This window comes from Phocoena sinus, chromosome 6, assembly GCF_008692025.1.
Source record: "Phocoena sinus isolate mPhoSin1 chromosome 6, mPhoSin1.pri, whole genome shotgun sequence".
NCBI classification, from domain to species: domain Eukaryota; kingdom Metazoa; phylum Chordata; class Mammalia; order Artiodactyla; family Phocoenidae; genus Phocoena; species Phocoena sinus.
The window spans coordinates 97,381,521-97,394,086 of record NC_045768.1 but is presented as its reverse complement, the minus strand read 5'-3'; the positions used below and the strand labels follow the sequence as shown (position 1 = coordinate 97,394,086).

General features: G+C 46.7%; 1 protein-coding gene across 1 annotated transcript; it reads right to left on the bottom strand.

Moving 5' to 3' along the window:
• Nucleotides 1-5,149: 5,149 nt before the first annotated feature.
• Nucleotides 5,150-11,144, bottom strand: LOC116755044 (spermatogenesis-associated protein 31E1-like). The gene is made up of 4 exons (XM_032633902.1): nt 10,914-11,144; nt 9,868-9,925; nt 9,223-9,283; nt 5,150-8,945 (listed from the first exon to the last, which is right to left on the bottom strand). The coding sequence occupies exons 1-4, from the start codon at nt 11,142-11,144 to the stop codon at nt 5,150-5,152; spliced, it is 4,146 nt and encodes a 1,381-aa protein (XP_032489793.1).
• Nucleotides 11,145-12,566: the final 1,422 nt, after the last annotated feature.

Sequence of the window (12,566 nt, the reverse complement as noted above, 5' to 3'; positions counted from 1 at the left end):
CCTTCAATTTGTTAATATGGTTTATCACATTGATAGATTTGCGTATATTGAAGAATCCTTGCATTCCTGGAATAAACCCCACTTGATCATGGTGTATGATCCTTTTAATGTGCTGTTGGATTCTGTTTGCTAGTATTTTGTTGAGGATTTTTGCATCTATGTTCATCAGTGATATTGGCCTGTAGTTTTCTTTCTTTGTGACATCCTTGTCTGGTTTTGGTATCAAGGTGATGGTGGCCTCGTAGAAGGAATTTGGGAGTGTTCCTCCCTCTGCTATATTTTGGAAGAGTTTGAGAAGGATAGGTGTTAGCTCTTCTCTAAATGCTTGATAGAATTCACCTGTGAAGCCATCTGGTCCTGGGCTTTTGTTTGTTGGAAGATTTTTAATCACAGTTTCAATTTCAGTGCTTGTGATTGGTCTGTTCATATTTTCTATTTCTTCCTGATTCAGTCTTGGCAGGTTGTGCATTTCTAAGAATTTGTCCATTTCTTCCAGGTTGTCCATTTTATTGGCATAGAGTTGCTTGTAGTAATCTCTCATGATCTTTTGTATTTCTGCAGTGTCAGTTGTTACTTCTCTTTTTTCATTTCTAATTCTATTGATTTGAGTCTTCTCCCTTTTTTTCTTGATGAGTCTGGCTAATGTTTTATCAATTTTGTTTATCTTCTCAAAGAACCAGCTTTTAGTTTTATTGATCTTTACTATTGTTTCCTTCATTTCTTTTCCATTTTTTTCTGATTTTTATGATTTCTTTCCTTCTGCTAACTTTGGAGATTTTTTTGTTCTTCTTTCTCTAATTGCTTTAGATGCAAGGTTAGGTTGGTTATTCGAGATGTTTCCTGTTTCTTAAGGTAGGATTTTATTGCTATAAACTTCCCTCTTAGAACTGCTTTTGCTGCATCCCATAGATTTTGGGTTGTCGTGTTTCCATTGTCATTTGTTTCTAGGTATTTTTTTATTTCCTCTTTGATTTCTTCAGTGATCACTTCGTTATTAAGTAGTGTACTGTTTACCCTCCATGTGTTTGTATTTTTTACAGATCTTTTCCTGTAATTGATACCTAGTCTTATAGTGTTGTGGTCGGAAAAGATACTTGATACAATTTCAATTTTCTTAAATTTACCAAGGCTTGATTTGTGACCCAAGATATGATCTGTCCTGAAGAATGTTCCATGAGCACTTGAAAAAAATGTGTATTCTGTTGTTTTTGGATGGAATGTCCTATGAATATCAATTAAGTCCATCTTGTTTAATGTATCATTTAAAGCTGTGTTTCCTTATTTATTTTCACTTTGGATGATCTGTCCATTGGTGAAAGTGGGGTGTTAAAGTCCCCTACTATGAATGTGCTACTGTCGATTTCCCCTTTTATGGCTGTTAGTATTTGTCTTATGTATTGAGGTGCTTCTATGTTGGGTGCAGAAATATTTACAATTGTTATATCTTTTTCTTGGATCGATCCCTTGATCATTATGTAGTGTCCTTCTTTGTCTCTTCTAATAGTCTTTATTTTTAAGTCTATTTTGTCTGATATGAGAATTGCTACTCCAGCTTTCTTTTGGTTTCCATTTGCATGAAATGTCTTTTTCCATCCCCTTACTTTCAGTCTGTATGTGTCTCTAGGTCTGAAGTGGGTCTCTTGTAGACAGCAAATATATGTGTCTTGTTTTTGTATCCATTCAGCCAATCTGTATCTTTTGGTGGGAGCATTTAGTCCATTTACATTTAAGGTAATTATCAATATGTATGTTCCTATTCCCATTTTCTTAATTGTTTTGGGTTTGTTATTGTAGTTCTTTTCCTTCTCTTGTGTTTCTTGCCTAGAGAAGTTCCTTTAGCAGTTGTTGTAGAGCTGGTTTGGTGGTACTGAACTCTCTCAGCTTTTGCTTGTCTGTAAAGGTTTTAATTTCTCCATCAAATCTGAATGAGATCCTTGCTGCATAGAGTAATCTTGGTTGCAGGTTTTTCTCCTTCATCACTTTAAATATGTCCTGCCAGTCCCTTCTGGCTTGCAGAGTTTCTGCTGAAAGATCAACTGTTAACCTTATGGGGGTTCCCTTGTGTGTTATTTTTCCCTTGCTGCTTTTAATATGTTTTCTTTGTATTTAATTTTTGACAGTTTGATTAATATGTGTCTTGGCATATTTCTCCTTGGATTTATCCTGTATGTGCTTCCTGGACTTGATTAACTATTTCCTTTCCCATATTAGGGAAGTTTTCGACTATAATCTCTTCAAATATTTTCTCAGTCCCTTTCTTTTTCTCTTCTTCTTCTGGAACCCCTATAATTCGAATGTTGGTGCATTTAATATTGTCCCAGAGGTCTCTGAGACTGTCCTCAGTTCTTTTCATTCTTTTTTTTTTCTTCTGCTCTGCAGTAGTTATTTCCACTATTTCATCTTCCAGGTCACTTATCCGTTCTTCTGCCTCAGTTATTCTGCTATTGATCCCATCTAGAGTATTTTTCATTTCATTTATTGTGTTGTTCATCATTGTTTGTTTCATCTTTAGTTCTTCTAGGTCCTTGTTAAATGTTTCTTGCATTTTGTCTATTCTATTTCCAAGATTTTGGATCATCTTTACTATTATTATTCTGAATACTTTTTCAGGTAGACTGCCTATCTCCTCTTCATTTGTTGGGTCTGGTGGGTTTTTATCTTGCTCCTTCACCTGCTGTGTGTTTTTCTGTCTTCTCATTTTGCTTATCTTACTGTGTTTGGGGTTTCCTTTTTGCAGGCTGCAGGTTCATAGTTCCCGTTGTTTTTGGTGTCTGTCCCCAGTGGCTAAGGTTGGTTCAGTGGGTTGTGTAGGCTTCCTGTTGGAGGGGACTAGTGCCTGTGTTCTGGTGGATGAGGCTGGATCTTTTGTCTGTGGTGGGCAGGTCCACGTCTGGTGGTGTGTTTTGGGGTGTCTGTGGACTTATTATGATTTTAGGCAGCCTCTCTGCTAATGGGTGGGGTTGTGTTCCTCTCTTGCTAGTGTTTGGCACAGGATGTCCAGCACTGTAGCTTGCTGGTCCTTGAGTGAAGCTGGGTGCTGGTGTTGAGATGGAGATCTCTGGGAGATTTTCACTGTTTGATATTATGTGGAGCTGGGAGTTCTCTTGTGGACCCGTGTCCTGAACTTGGCTCTCCCACCTCAGAGGCACAGCACTGACTCCTGGCTGCAGCAGCAAGAGCCTTTCATCCACACGGCTTAGAATAAAAGGGAGAAAAAGTAGAAAGAAAGAATTAGTAGAAGAAAGAAAGAAAGAAAAAGAAAGAAAGGAGGGAGGGAGGGAGGATGGATAGAAGGAGGGAAGGAAGGGAAAAAAGAAAGAAAGAAGATAAAGTAAAGTAAAATAAAGTAAGATAAAATATAATAAAGTTATTAAAATAAAACATAATTATTAAGAGAGAAAAAAAAACGGACGGATAGAACCCTAGGACAAGTGGTGGAAGCGAAGCATACAGACAAAATCTGACACAGAAGCATACACATACACACTCATAAAAAGAGGAAAAGGGGAAAAAATCATAAATCTTGCTCTCAAAGCCCACTTCCTTAATTTGGGATGATTCGTTGTCTATTCATGTATTCCACAGACGCAGGGTACATCAAGTTGATTGTGGAGCTTTTATCCGCTGCTCCTGAGTCTGCTGGGAGAGATTTCCCTTTCTCTTCTTTGTTCTCACAGCTCCCAGGGGCTCAGCTTTGGATTTGGCCCCTCCTCTGCTTGTAGGTCGCCGGAGGGCGTCTGTTCTTCGCTCAGACAGGACGGGGTTAAAGGAGCCGCTGGTTTGGGGGCTCTGGCTCACTCAGGCCGGTGCGGAGGGAGGGGCACAGAGTGCGGGGCGAGCCTGCGGTGGCAGAGGCCGGCGTGACGTTGCACCAGGCTGAGGCGCGCCATGCGTTCTCCCAGGGGAGTTGTCCCTGGATCCCGGGACCCTGGCAGTGGCGGGCTGCACAGGCTCCCCGGAAGCGGGGTGTGTATAGTGACCTGTGCTTGCACACAGGCTTCTTGGTGGCGGCAGCAGCAGCCTTAGCGTCTCATGCCTGTCTCTGGTGTCCACGCTTTTAGCCGCGGCTCGCGCCCATCTCTGGAGCTCCTTTAAGCAACGTTCTTAATCCCCTCTCCTCGCGCACCAGGAAACAAAGAGGGAAGAAAAAGTCTCTTGCCTCTTCGGCAGGTCCAGACTTTTCCCCGGACTCCGTCCCGGCCAGCCGTGGTGCACTGACCCCCTGCAGGCTGTGTTCATGCCGCCAACCCCAGTCCTCTCCCTGCGCTCCGACCAAAGCCCGAGCTTCAGCTCCCAGCCCCGCCCGCCCCGGCGGGGGAGCAGACAAGCCTCTCGGGCTGGTGAGTGCCGGTTGGCACCGATCCTCTGTGCGGGAATCTCTCTGCCTTGCCCTCTGCACCCCTATTGCTGTGCTCTCCGCGGCTCCGAAGCTTCCCCCTGCGCCACCCGCAGTCTCCGCCCGCGAAGGGGCTTCCTAGTGTGTGGAAACCTTTTCTCCTTCACAGCTCCCTCCCACTGGTGCAGGTCCCGTCCCTATCCTTTTGTCTCTGTTTATTCTGTTTTCTTTTGCCCTACCCAGGTACGTGGGAGGTTACTTGCCTTTTGGGAGGTCTGAGGTCTTCTGACAGCATTCATTAGGTGTTTTGTAGGAGTTGTTCCACGTGTAGATGTATTTCTGGTGTATCTGTGGGGAGGAAGGTGATCTCCGCGCCTTACTCTTCCGTCATCTTCTCGGAAGCCCCCCTTCCAGTTTTAATAGACTAAAATTTATGTACTTATTTGTGGGGCAAATGTATCTCAGCTGCCTACCTGAAGTCTCCACCTTTTTTCTTCTACTGGGAAAGTTCAAGGGAATGTAATCGTTTTTCCAGAAACTGTTTGTGCTGGTTGTTCTGTTTACCCTCATGTTGCATTCCATGAGGGATAAGAATGGCCATAGAGCCTAATTTATAAACCACATATCCTATGCATCACTTATGTAAAAATATTCTAGCCCACACATCTTAAAAATAGAATATTAATGCATCCAATCCAGAGGACCAGCTAAAGCACACACACACACACACACACAAATGCTTAGACCAAAGAGCTGTGTCACTCACATTGTTTTGGGAAACAATAAAAGTTGTGGTAGGAAGAGAAGCCATTATCACATAGATGATCTGTTAACGTGAGAAGAAGCAGGTTTTCTTTCCATGAACTGAACTTTTTTTGGCACTACTTTCCTCCCAGGAAAGGCATGAGAAGCACACTCTGGCTGACCAGAGGGAACACATTTTTGAGGACATGTTGGGTGATGGCGCAGGTGGCCTGAGTCACCGGCCACCCTTGGTCCATGCTGGCAGCGTCTGACTGGGGACTCCAGTTCCCTGGGTGGGAAGGCTGACTTGTCGCCCCTGCCTGTGGTATGCCTGCTCTTGTTAAGGTAGCTGTGGTCCTTGGGGCTGGCTTGGTGACTGTAGGCTGTATCTTTCAACACCCTTCTCTCTTCTGAAGAGGAGAGAACCCTGTGGTAGTGGGAGTGCCCCTCTGCTGGGGCCTGGAGCTGTTCTGGGTGCTGATTTAACTTTGAGGCACAGAGTCCTTGGTGAAGCCCCAGTTTCTCTCTTAGGACCTGTGCAACAGCTCTTGGAATCGCACAAGGGTCAATAGCCCTGCTCTCTACAACAGGTTTGCCTTTGATTGGTTTCTGCTGGTGAGCAGTGGCTGATGCAGGCTTGCCTTTTTGAAGGGATTCTTCTATTCCTTTGCCTTTTTTATCGTGGCTAACATACTGCCTCATCCTATTTTGGCTTTCTGGTGAAAGCTGTCTCTTCCCTGGTGAGAGCTGGGGGTGTTTGCTCCCAAGGGACTCTCCTCTTTCCCTGACCTGAGAAGCGTGGCTCATCCCACTTGCTTGCGAAGCCTTTAGTCCTGAAGACCTTTCTTTATACTCTCCTGGTTTGGGCTTCCAGTTGTCCTCCCTCCCCTCAGTCGAGGCAAACTGGCCCTTACACGGATCCGTAACTTTTGGTTTCCCGGGTTCCTGTTGTTGCTGGTTGCTTCTCGTTTCTTCATGGTCTCCAGGTTGGAGGCTCCTAACGCACCTCCACTCCTCAGCTGGGGCAGGCATGTTGCTCTGGCTTTTAAATGGGTCCTGAAGTTGTGTTGTTTTGAATTTCTGCTGCCCCAGGCTGCTCTGTTCACTGACGTTGAGGTCATATGGCACCGCCTGGAAAGCTGGTGCGTCCTCACTAGCGTGTTCCCTCTGGGAACTAGAAAGAGACCTGTGAGAAGCCAAGATGTCTGAAGAAAGGAGCACATCAGTGTGATGGTCTTGAAGGAGCACATTGGTGGCAAAGTCCTGGAGGCGCATGCCAGTGGCATAGTCTTGAAGGAGGATGTCACTGTGAGAGTCTGGAAGGAGCTCAGCAGTGGCACGGCCTTGAGCCACCTGTGTTTTAAGGCATGGCTCCTTTGGATGTTGGGCAACTGACTTTGTTGGTGGTGACAGGGTTTTCCTAGTGGCTGGAAAGCCCAAGACAGGCCCATTCTCCCAGCTTCTGCCCATGAGGTTGACTGTGGGCATCTGATAAGGCAGTCTGCCCTCCTGTCCAGTCAGAGGGGCCTCTGAGGGCCCATACCTGTCACCAGGTGAAGTCTTTCCCAGGGCCCTCTGGATTTCTGTATGCTCAGGTGAGGGAACAGGGAGGGGACTCACCAGGGTGGGAACTGTTGCTTTTGTTATCACTGTCATTCCCTGATGGGGCTGAGGTTTTCCAGAGAGCTTATTAGCAAAGTTGGCTTTTGAGTGTGCTCTAGATTGACAGGTGGCAGAGGGGGAAAAGGTGGACCTTGGAGAGGACAAGGGTTGAGCCCCACCTGGCTTGAGATTTATGGGCTCAAAGGCCTGGTTGGGTAAGCCCCACCTGTGCCTTACCCGCCACCTTAAAACATGTGCTTCCAGCATCTGCCGAATGCTTGGACTGAGGAAGGAAAGCTCGCGGGAGGAGTTTACACAGGGTTTCCAATACTTCGAGGATGCTAGATTTCTGATTTCCTCGTGAGGGGGGGGCTTATAAGAAGCACAGTTGGCAGCGAGCCAGGATTGACGCACAATCACAGGTGTCATACCTTGATTAATCTGCCTCGACTTTGTGCTCAAATGGGCTTTCAAGAATTTTTCTAGATGTTTCTGCTCTGGGCTACTGGGTAAACAGTTTCCAGAGTTACTCTTCAAGGGCCTCATCAAGTATCTTTCTGACTCCTTTTCAGAGTTTCTTGGCAGAAACTTGACTGGGAGGCTGGTCCTGGAGGAAGCTTTTGAGATCCTCCTCAGATATGGCCTTAGACCCTTGCCGAAATCCTGCCCTGGTTGGAATTGCATTTGACCCTTCCTGTGGGATCTCCTAGGGCACCTGGACCTTGTCTTCTGTCGGTCCAGTCTCCTTTTGCCCGTAAAAGCAGAGGGCTGCCAGGGTCCCTGCTTGCCCTGTGCCTGATGAGTCCCTAAAAATTGGCACTGATAGGAGCTCAATTCCAGAGACAGAGACAGGTGGATACTGCAGGCCAGGCCCCTCTTGCTTTGCTCTTTGATGAGCCTCTTTTGAAGATGTTGCTTCTGGAGATCAGGGCCAATTAAGTCCTCACGATGAATGGAAACTGCTGACTTTCGGGCCTGGGAGCATCCCCTGTCTTGAGGAAGGGTGAGAATGAGTTGGTTAAAGCCTTTCTGAGACCTTTTGACCACAGAGGGTGAAGGCTCCCCACTTTTCAGTTGCTTCTGCAACAAGGGGCATTTCAGACATTGAGTTTCAGCTGGGATAAAATATAGTGTCTTGTTCTGAAATGTAGGACAGTCTAGTCCACAGGTACTCATCTGGGGTGGAGAATAAGGTGGTCTGGATAGGAGAGAAGATGGGAGGTAGGGCTGGGCCTGGATCTGAGCCAGAGGTGGGGGCTGGCAGGGAGGCAGGTTTTGAGTGAAAGGCTGGGGTGGGACCCCCGGGTAGGGCAAGACTGGGGCCTGGGAAGCACCTAAAGGTATTCTAGGTTGAATTGAAACTGAGAAGCCATGAGAAACTCCCCTGAATAAAACAAAGGGTGCCGGCTGTTGAGCAGAGCTCCTAACGTCCACCAGCGACTCGCTGGGCAGAGAGGGGAGACCCCAGTAGAGCCGGCTGTATTTCTGTTCCAAGTGGTCCCTCAAGACCTCGGAGTGTAAGAGCTGCTGAGGACCAGGTAGCTGCTCTAGCTGCTCTTTTTTGTCTTTCATGTTCCAGAAAGATTGAGGGGTTGTGTTGTCCTGCTCAGCACCCAGTGATTTCCACATATTCCCTAACGTGTTCAGGCGGTAGTCTGAGCTCATTTGTTCTGAGAATGACCCGTCCTTTTCTTTCTCCTTACAAGTGTTTAGATTTACTTTCTTGGTGATTAGGAGCTCCAGCAGCCTCTGGACTTCAGGGCTGTCAAATAAGGGGCTACCAGTCTCTACCTGCTTGTCTGTGGGCCCTCCCGAGAACGGGGCCCCTGGTGGCTGGTGGGACAGGTGTTCTTGCCAGGACTTACTCTGTGATGAGGTGGGGAAGAACAAGGCCTTGGTAATCTTCCACCAGAAGGACAGGAACAAAATGTGATAGCATGCGAGGCCAAGACTCAAGATGGCTGCAGTGGTAGATGCCAAAAAAGAATTACCTGGAGGTGAGCTCTTTGCAACAGTGCCAAGGGTGACTCTCTTCAAGTTGCATTGGTCTTGAGGTTCTGTTGACAGGGTGGAGGCCACAGGTAAAGGGCCCTGGGTCAGAGGAACCAGGGCAGCTGATGGGCACACGGCAGGAACATCGTCTTCTGCAGGTTTCCTGCAGGGCTGGTGGGCTGCAGCAGGCGCTGCTTTGCCCACCTCACCGAGGGGGTCTTGACAGGAGAGCTGATGGAAGCCGCCCTTGTGAGGGAGCTTGTCCAGGTGGCTGCAGGAGACATGAGGCACAAGCTGCAGCCAGGAGCCCCCCGGGCTAGGAGGGCTGGGCAGGGCAGGCAGGGGTGGACCCCTTTGGGCCCACGGCCCTCCACGGCCCCCATGCTGACTTCACAGTGCTTCTGCTGTCCCTCACCCCAGGGCTTTAGACGTACGCTGTTCTCAGGGCTCCCCCTCACATTTCAGCCCCAGGCTCTCTGCAGCCCAGATGTCACACCATAGGCTTTGGGTGGAAGAAGAACCCAGGAGAGAAGAGAAAGATTCTTTACCTTCGCAGAAATGAAATCAGGTCCCGTGCGTTTTCCAGCTCTTTCAGGGAACTTCTGCAAGCTGGAAATCAGCAGAGTGGGTCATGATGGTGAAGGCAAGGGCCTAGGGGGTCTTACAGGAGGCTGAGTGCAGTGTCCCTTTAAGGGGACACCATTGGGAGATTGCAGCCCAAGCACCAGCGTCCAAAGCCACATGAACCCTGACAGTGATGGTGAAGCTCATGAAAGGGTGTTTCATTTACAAAGTACTTCCATATCCATTACCCCTTGCCGCCCTCACATCCTCCATGTGGGGGAGAATGGGCAGGGGTCACCTTACAGAGGAATCTGAGCAAAGTTAAACAACTTGTCCACGTTTGGACCTGGAGGTCCCACCTCCCAACCCAGGCACTGTTGGTCCACTGTAACCCACATACCCCTGCTGGGCCACACCCTTTTCCAGGCCCCTTACCACTTCATTGTGCACATGGAATCTGGGAGGTATCTGGGTTCTGCTCTCCTTCCCAGGAGCCTCCCTGAGGGTTCTGTTTCTTGAGGGACAGGCCCTGCCACTGGCCTCCTGGGAGCCTGTGGAGCTGGGCCCTCAGGGCTGAGAGAGATGGGGGCTAACCCTCGGGGCACACAGGGATGAATGGCACAACTTACCTTTCACAGCTCTCTTTTTCTCGTTAATCTTGCGTCTCCCCTTCGGCTCCATTTGATGCTGAGAGACAGAACAAATGAGGACCTGGGACCCAATTCTCACTCTCCCCTCTCTAGACAAGCATCAGACACTCAGTGTCCATAACATAATATGACTTTCTACGTTTAACTAACAGAGCTCTGTGGTTTTTCTTTCCTTTCAGTCATTTTTTTTTAACATCTTTATTGGGGTATAATTGCTTTACAATGGTCTGTTAGTTTCTGTTTTATAACAAAGCGAATCAGTTGTACATATACATATGTTCCCATATGTCTTCCCTCTTGCGTCTCCCTCCCTCCCACCCTCCTTATCCCCCCCCTCTAGGCTGTCACAAAGCACCAAGCCAATATCCCTGTGCCATGCGGCTGCTTCCCACTAGCTATCTACCTTACGTTTGTTACCTTTCACTCATTTTTAAAGAGGATAAAAATATTTTCTGTTTTCCTTCTCTGAAGAACATAAAGAAGGATTTTCAATGTGAGATTCACCCTGGATTTCTTTCGTCACTGTTCCTCTGCTCAAAAAACACACACATTCTCTGAACTACGGATTCATTCTGAGCTCCAACAGGTGGGTCTCTGCTTCCCAAGGCCAGAGCGACTGCAGCGCCAGCTCTGAGGCTCTCAGGGCCTCAGCACTGCCAGCAGATCAGCCCTCATCCGAGACACCTGTTTACAGCTGGTGATCCAGTGCTCACGGGCCTGTCCTCTGGCTGAGATTGAACTCGGTATCCAGTCCTCGACCTCTGGTCACGGTGTGTGAGACTTGCCCTGGAGCCCTCTACCATACCTGGGCAACTGGTCTGAGATCTTTGGATAGAAATCCTAGTGTTCACTCTATCCCCGCCCAGCCTGGCTTGTCCTTACAGGGATGATGTTCTATACTTGAGAATAGATGTCCTATTCTTTCCCATTTCAGGAGTCTCTGTAGTTGACTGAGAAAAGTGGAAATAGCGATAGAAAAGAAAAGAGGATCTTGTGCTTGTGGGTCTGGCCCAAGGGTTCCTTACCTTCCTGATGTTTTCATGTTTCCTGGGAGGTGGTGAAGATACATTATTCTTGAGGTAGCGGAGTAACAGGAAAAAGAGCCCCAGTCCACACAGGAAGGCTAGGATGATGTCACTCACACAGAGAGTGCAACTGGAGTACTGCCAAGTATCAAAAGTGCTTTTCAGAGAAAAGAGAGCATTCTCCATTATCTGAATCACACGGCTGCCAGCAGGCAACTGAGCACAGGGCATGTACTTGGAGACTAAAGCCCTAGGCCTATATCATAGAGCTGTGGTTTGGTCACAAAGGGCTCCTGAGGGTGTGGGAGGGAGTAATAGAGGAGGAGGCTGTACCACGGCCCCTCCCTAAACATCCGCCCCACAGCTCTATCCCTGCACCCTCATGGGTCTTCTAGACCTTAGTCAATTTTCTATTCATTCCACCTGGAAATCACGTTTCTCCTGGTTCCTCAGATCTCTTGGGGATCTCGGCTTGAACCCACCATTTTCATAGCCTTTGAAACTCTGAAATTCTCCCAGGATTTTGGCCGTTTCCCGGAGATTTATACTCTCAGAATCTCCTTTGTTCACAATTCCATCGTTATTTCATCTCGCATATTTACATTTAAGTTGTGTCAATACTTTCTCAGCAAATTTCAATTATACAATACAGTATTATCAACTCTGTTCACCATGTTGTACATTAGATCCTAAGACTTTCATCTCATACAAAGTTTGTACCCTGTTGCCACCCTCTCCTTATTTCCCCCAACCCTAGCCCTTGGCAAACACCCCTCTGTTTCTATGAGTTTGACTTTTTTCTTTGTAGATTCTGCATATAATTGATAATAGGCAGTATTTGCCTTTCTCTGTCTGGCTTTCTCTTAGCATGATGTCCTCTAGATTCATCCACATTGTTGCAAATATGAACACCACTTTTCCCATATAAGTTTTTTACTTTCATCAACCCAGAAATAGAACTTTTTTTATACTTAATTTTGAATATTTAATTTGTTATAGTTTCCATCCACCTTTGCCAACTTCACTCAGAATAATTAACACAAAAATTCAAACTAATGATTATTATTTCAAACTTACAAAACCAAGTATAATAAAAAGATAAGTAATTAAACTTCTAAATGATGTTTTGTGTTAGTAACCTTTTATACTTTTGAAGTTAGAAAAGCCTCACAAAGACTGTACACACAGATACACACACACACACACACACACACACACACACACATTTCGACAGACCAATGCAGTATATTCAAATCCAAAAATTAAGCATATCCTCATTTTCTCTACATCTTTTGTATATTGTCCTGACCACATTTCTTCTCACTCTCCCCAAAATAGACAGTCTCCATTCTCCAGAGTTTAGAAACATGTGTGGAACACCCAGAAGTCAGAAATGGGTTAGGTGAGCTTAAGTTCTAATCTTTAGTGTAGACACTGGGACTGGAGGACCAAGGCCTGGGTTAAAGTCATCTACAGTAGCCTTTTATGATATCCCTAGGGTGTTCTACACATTTTCTTTTCCAGAATACACCTTGCCTTCCCCCTCCTACCCTACCCTCTCCAGACCGTGGAGCTTCGAGTCTTGCCTGTACTTTATAGAGAGGGCACTTTGAGTCTTATAGCAAATTCCCTATAACATCATTGGACATCCCT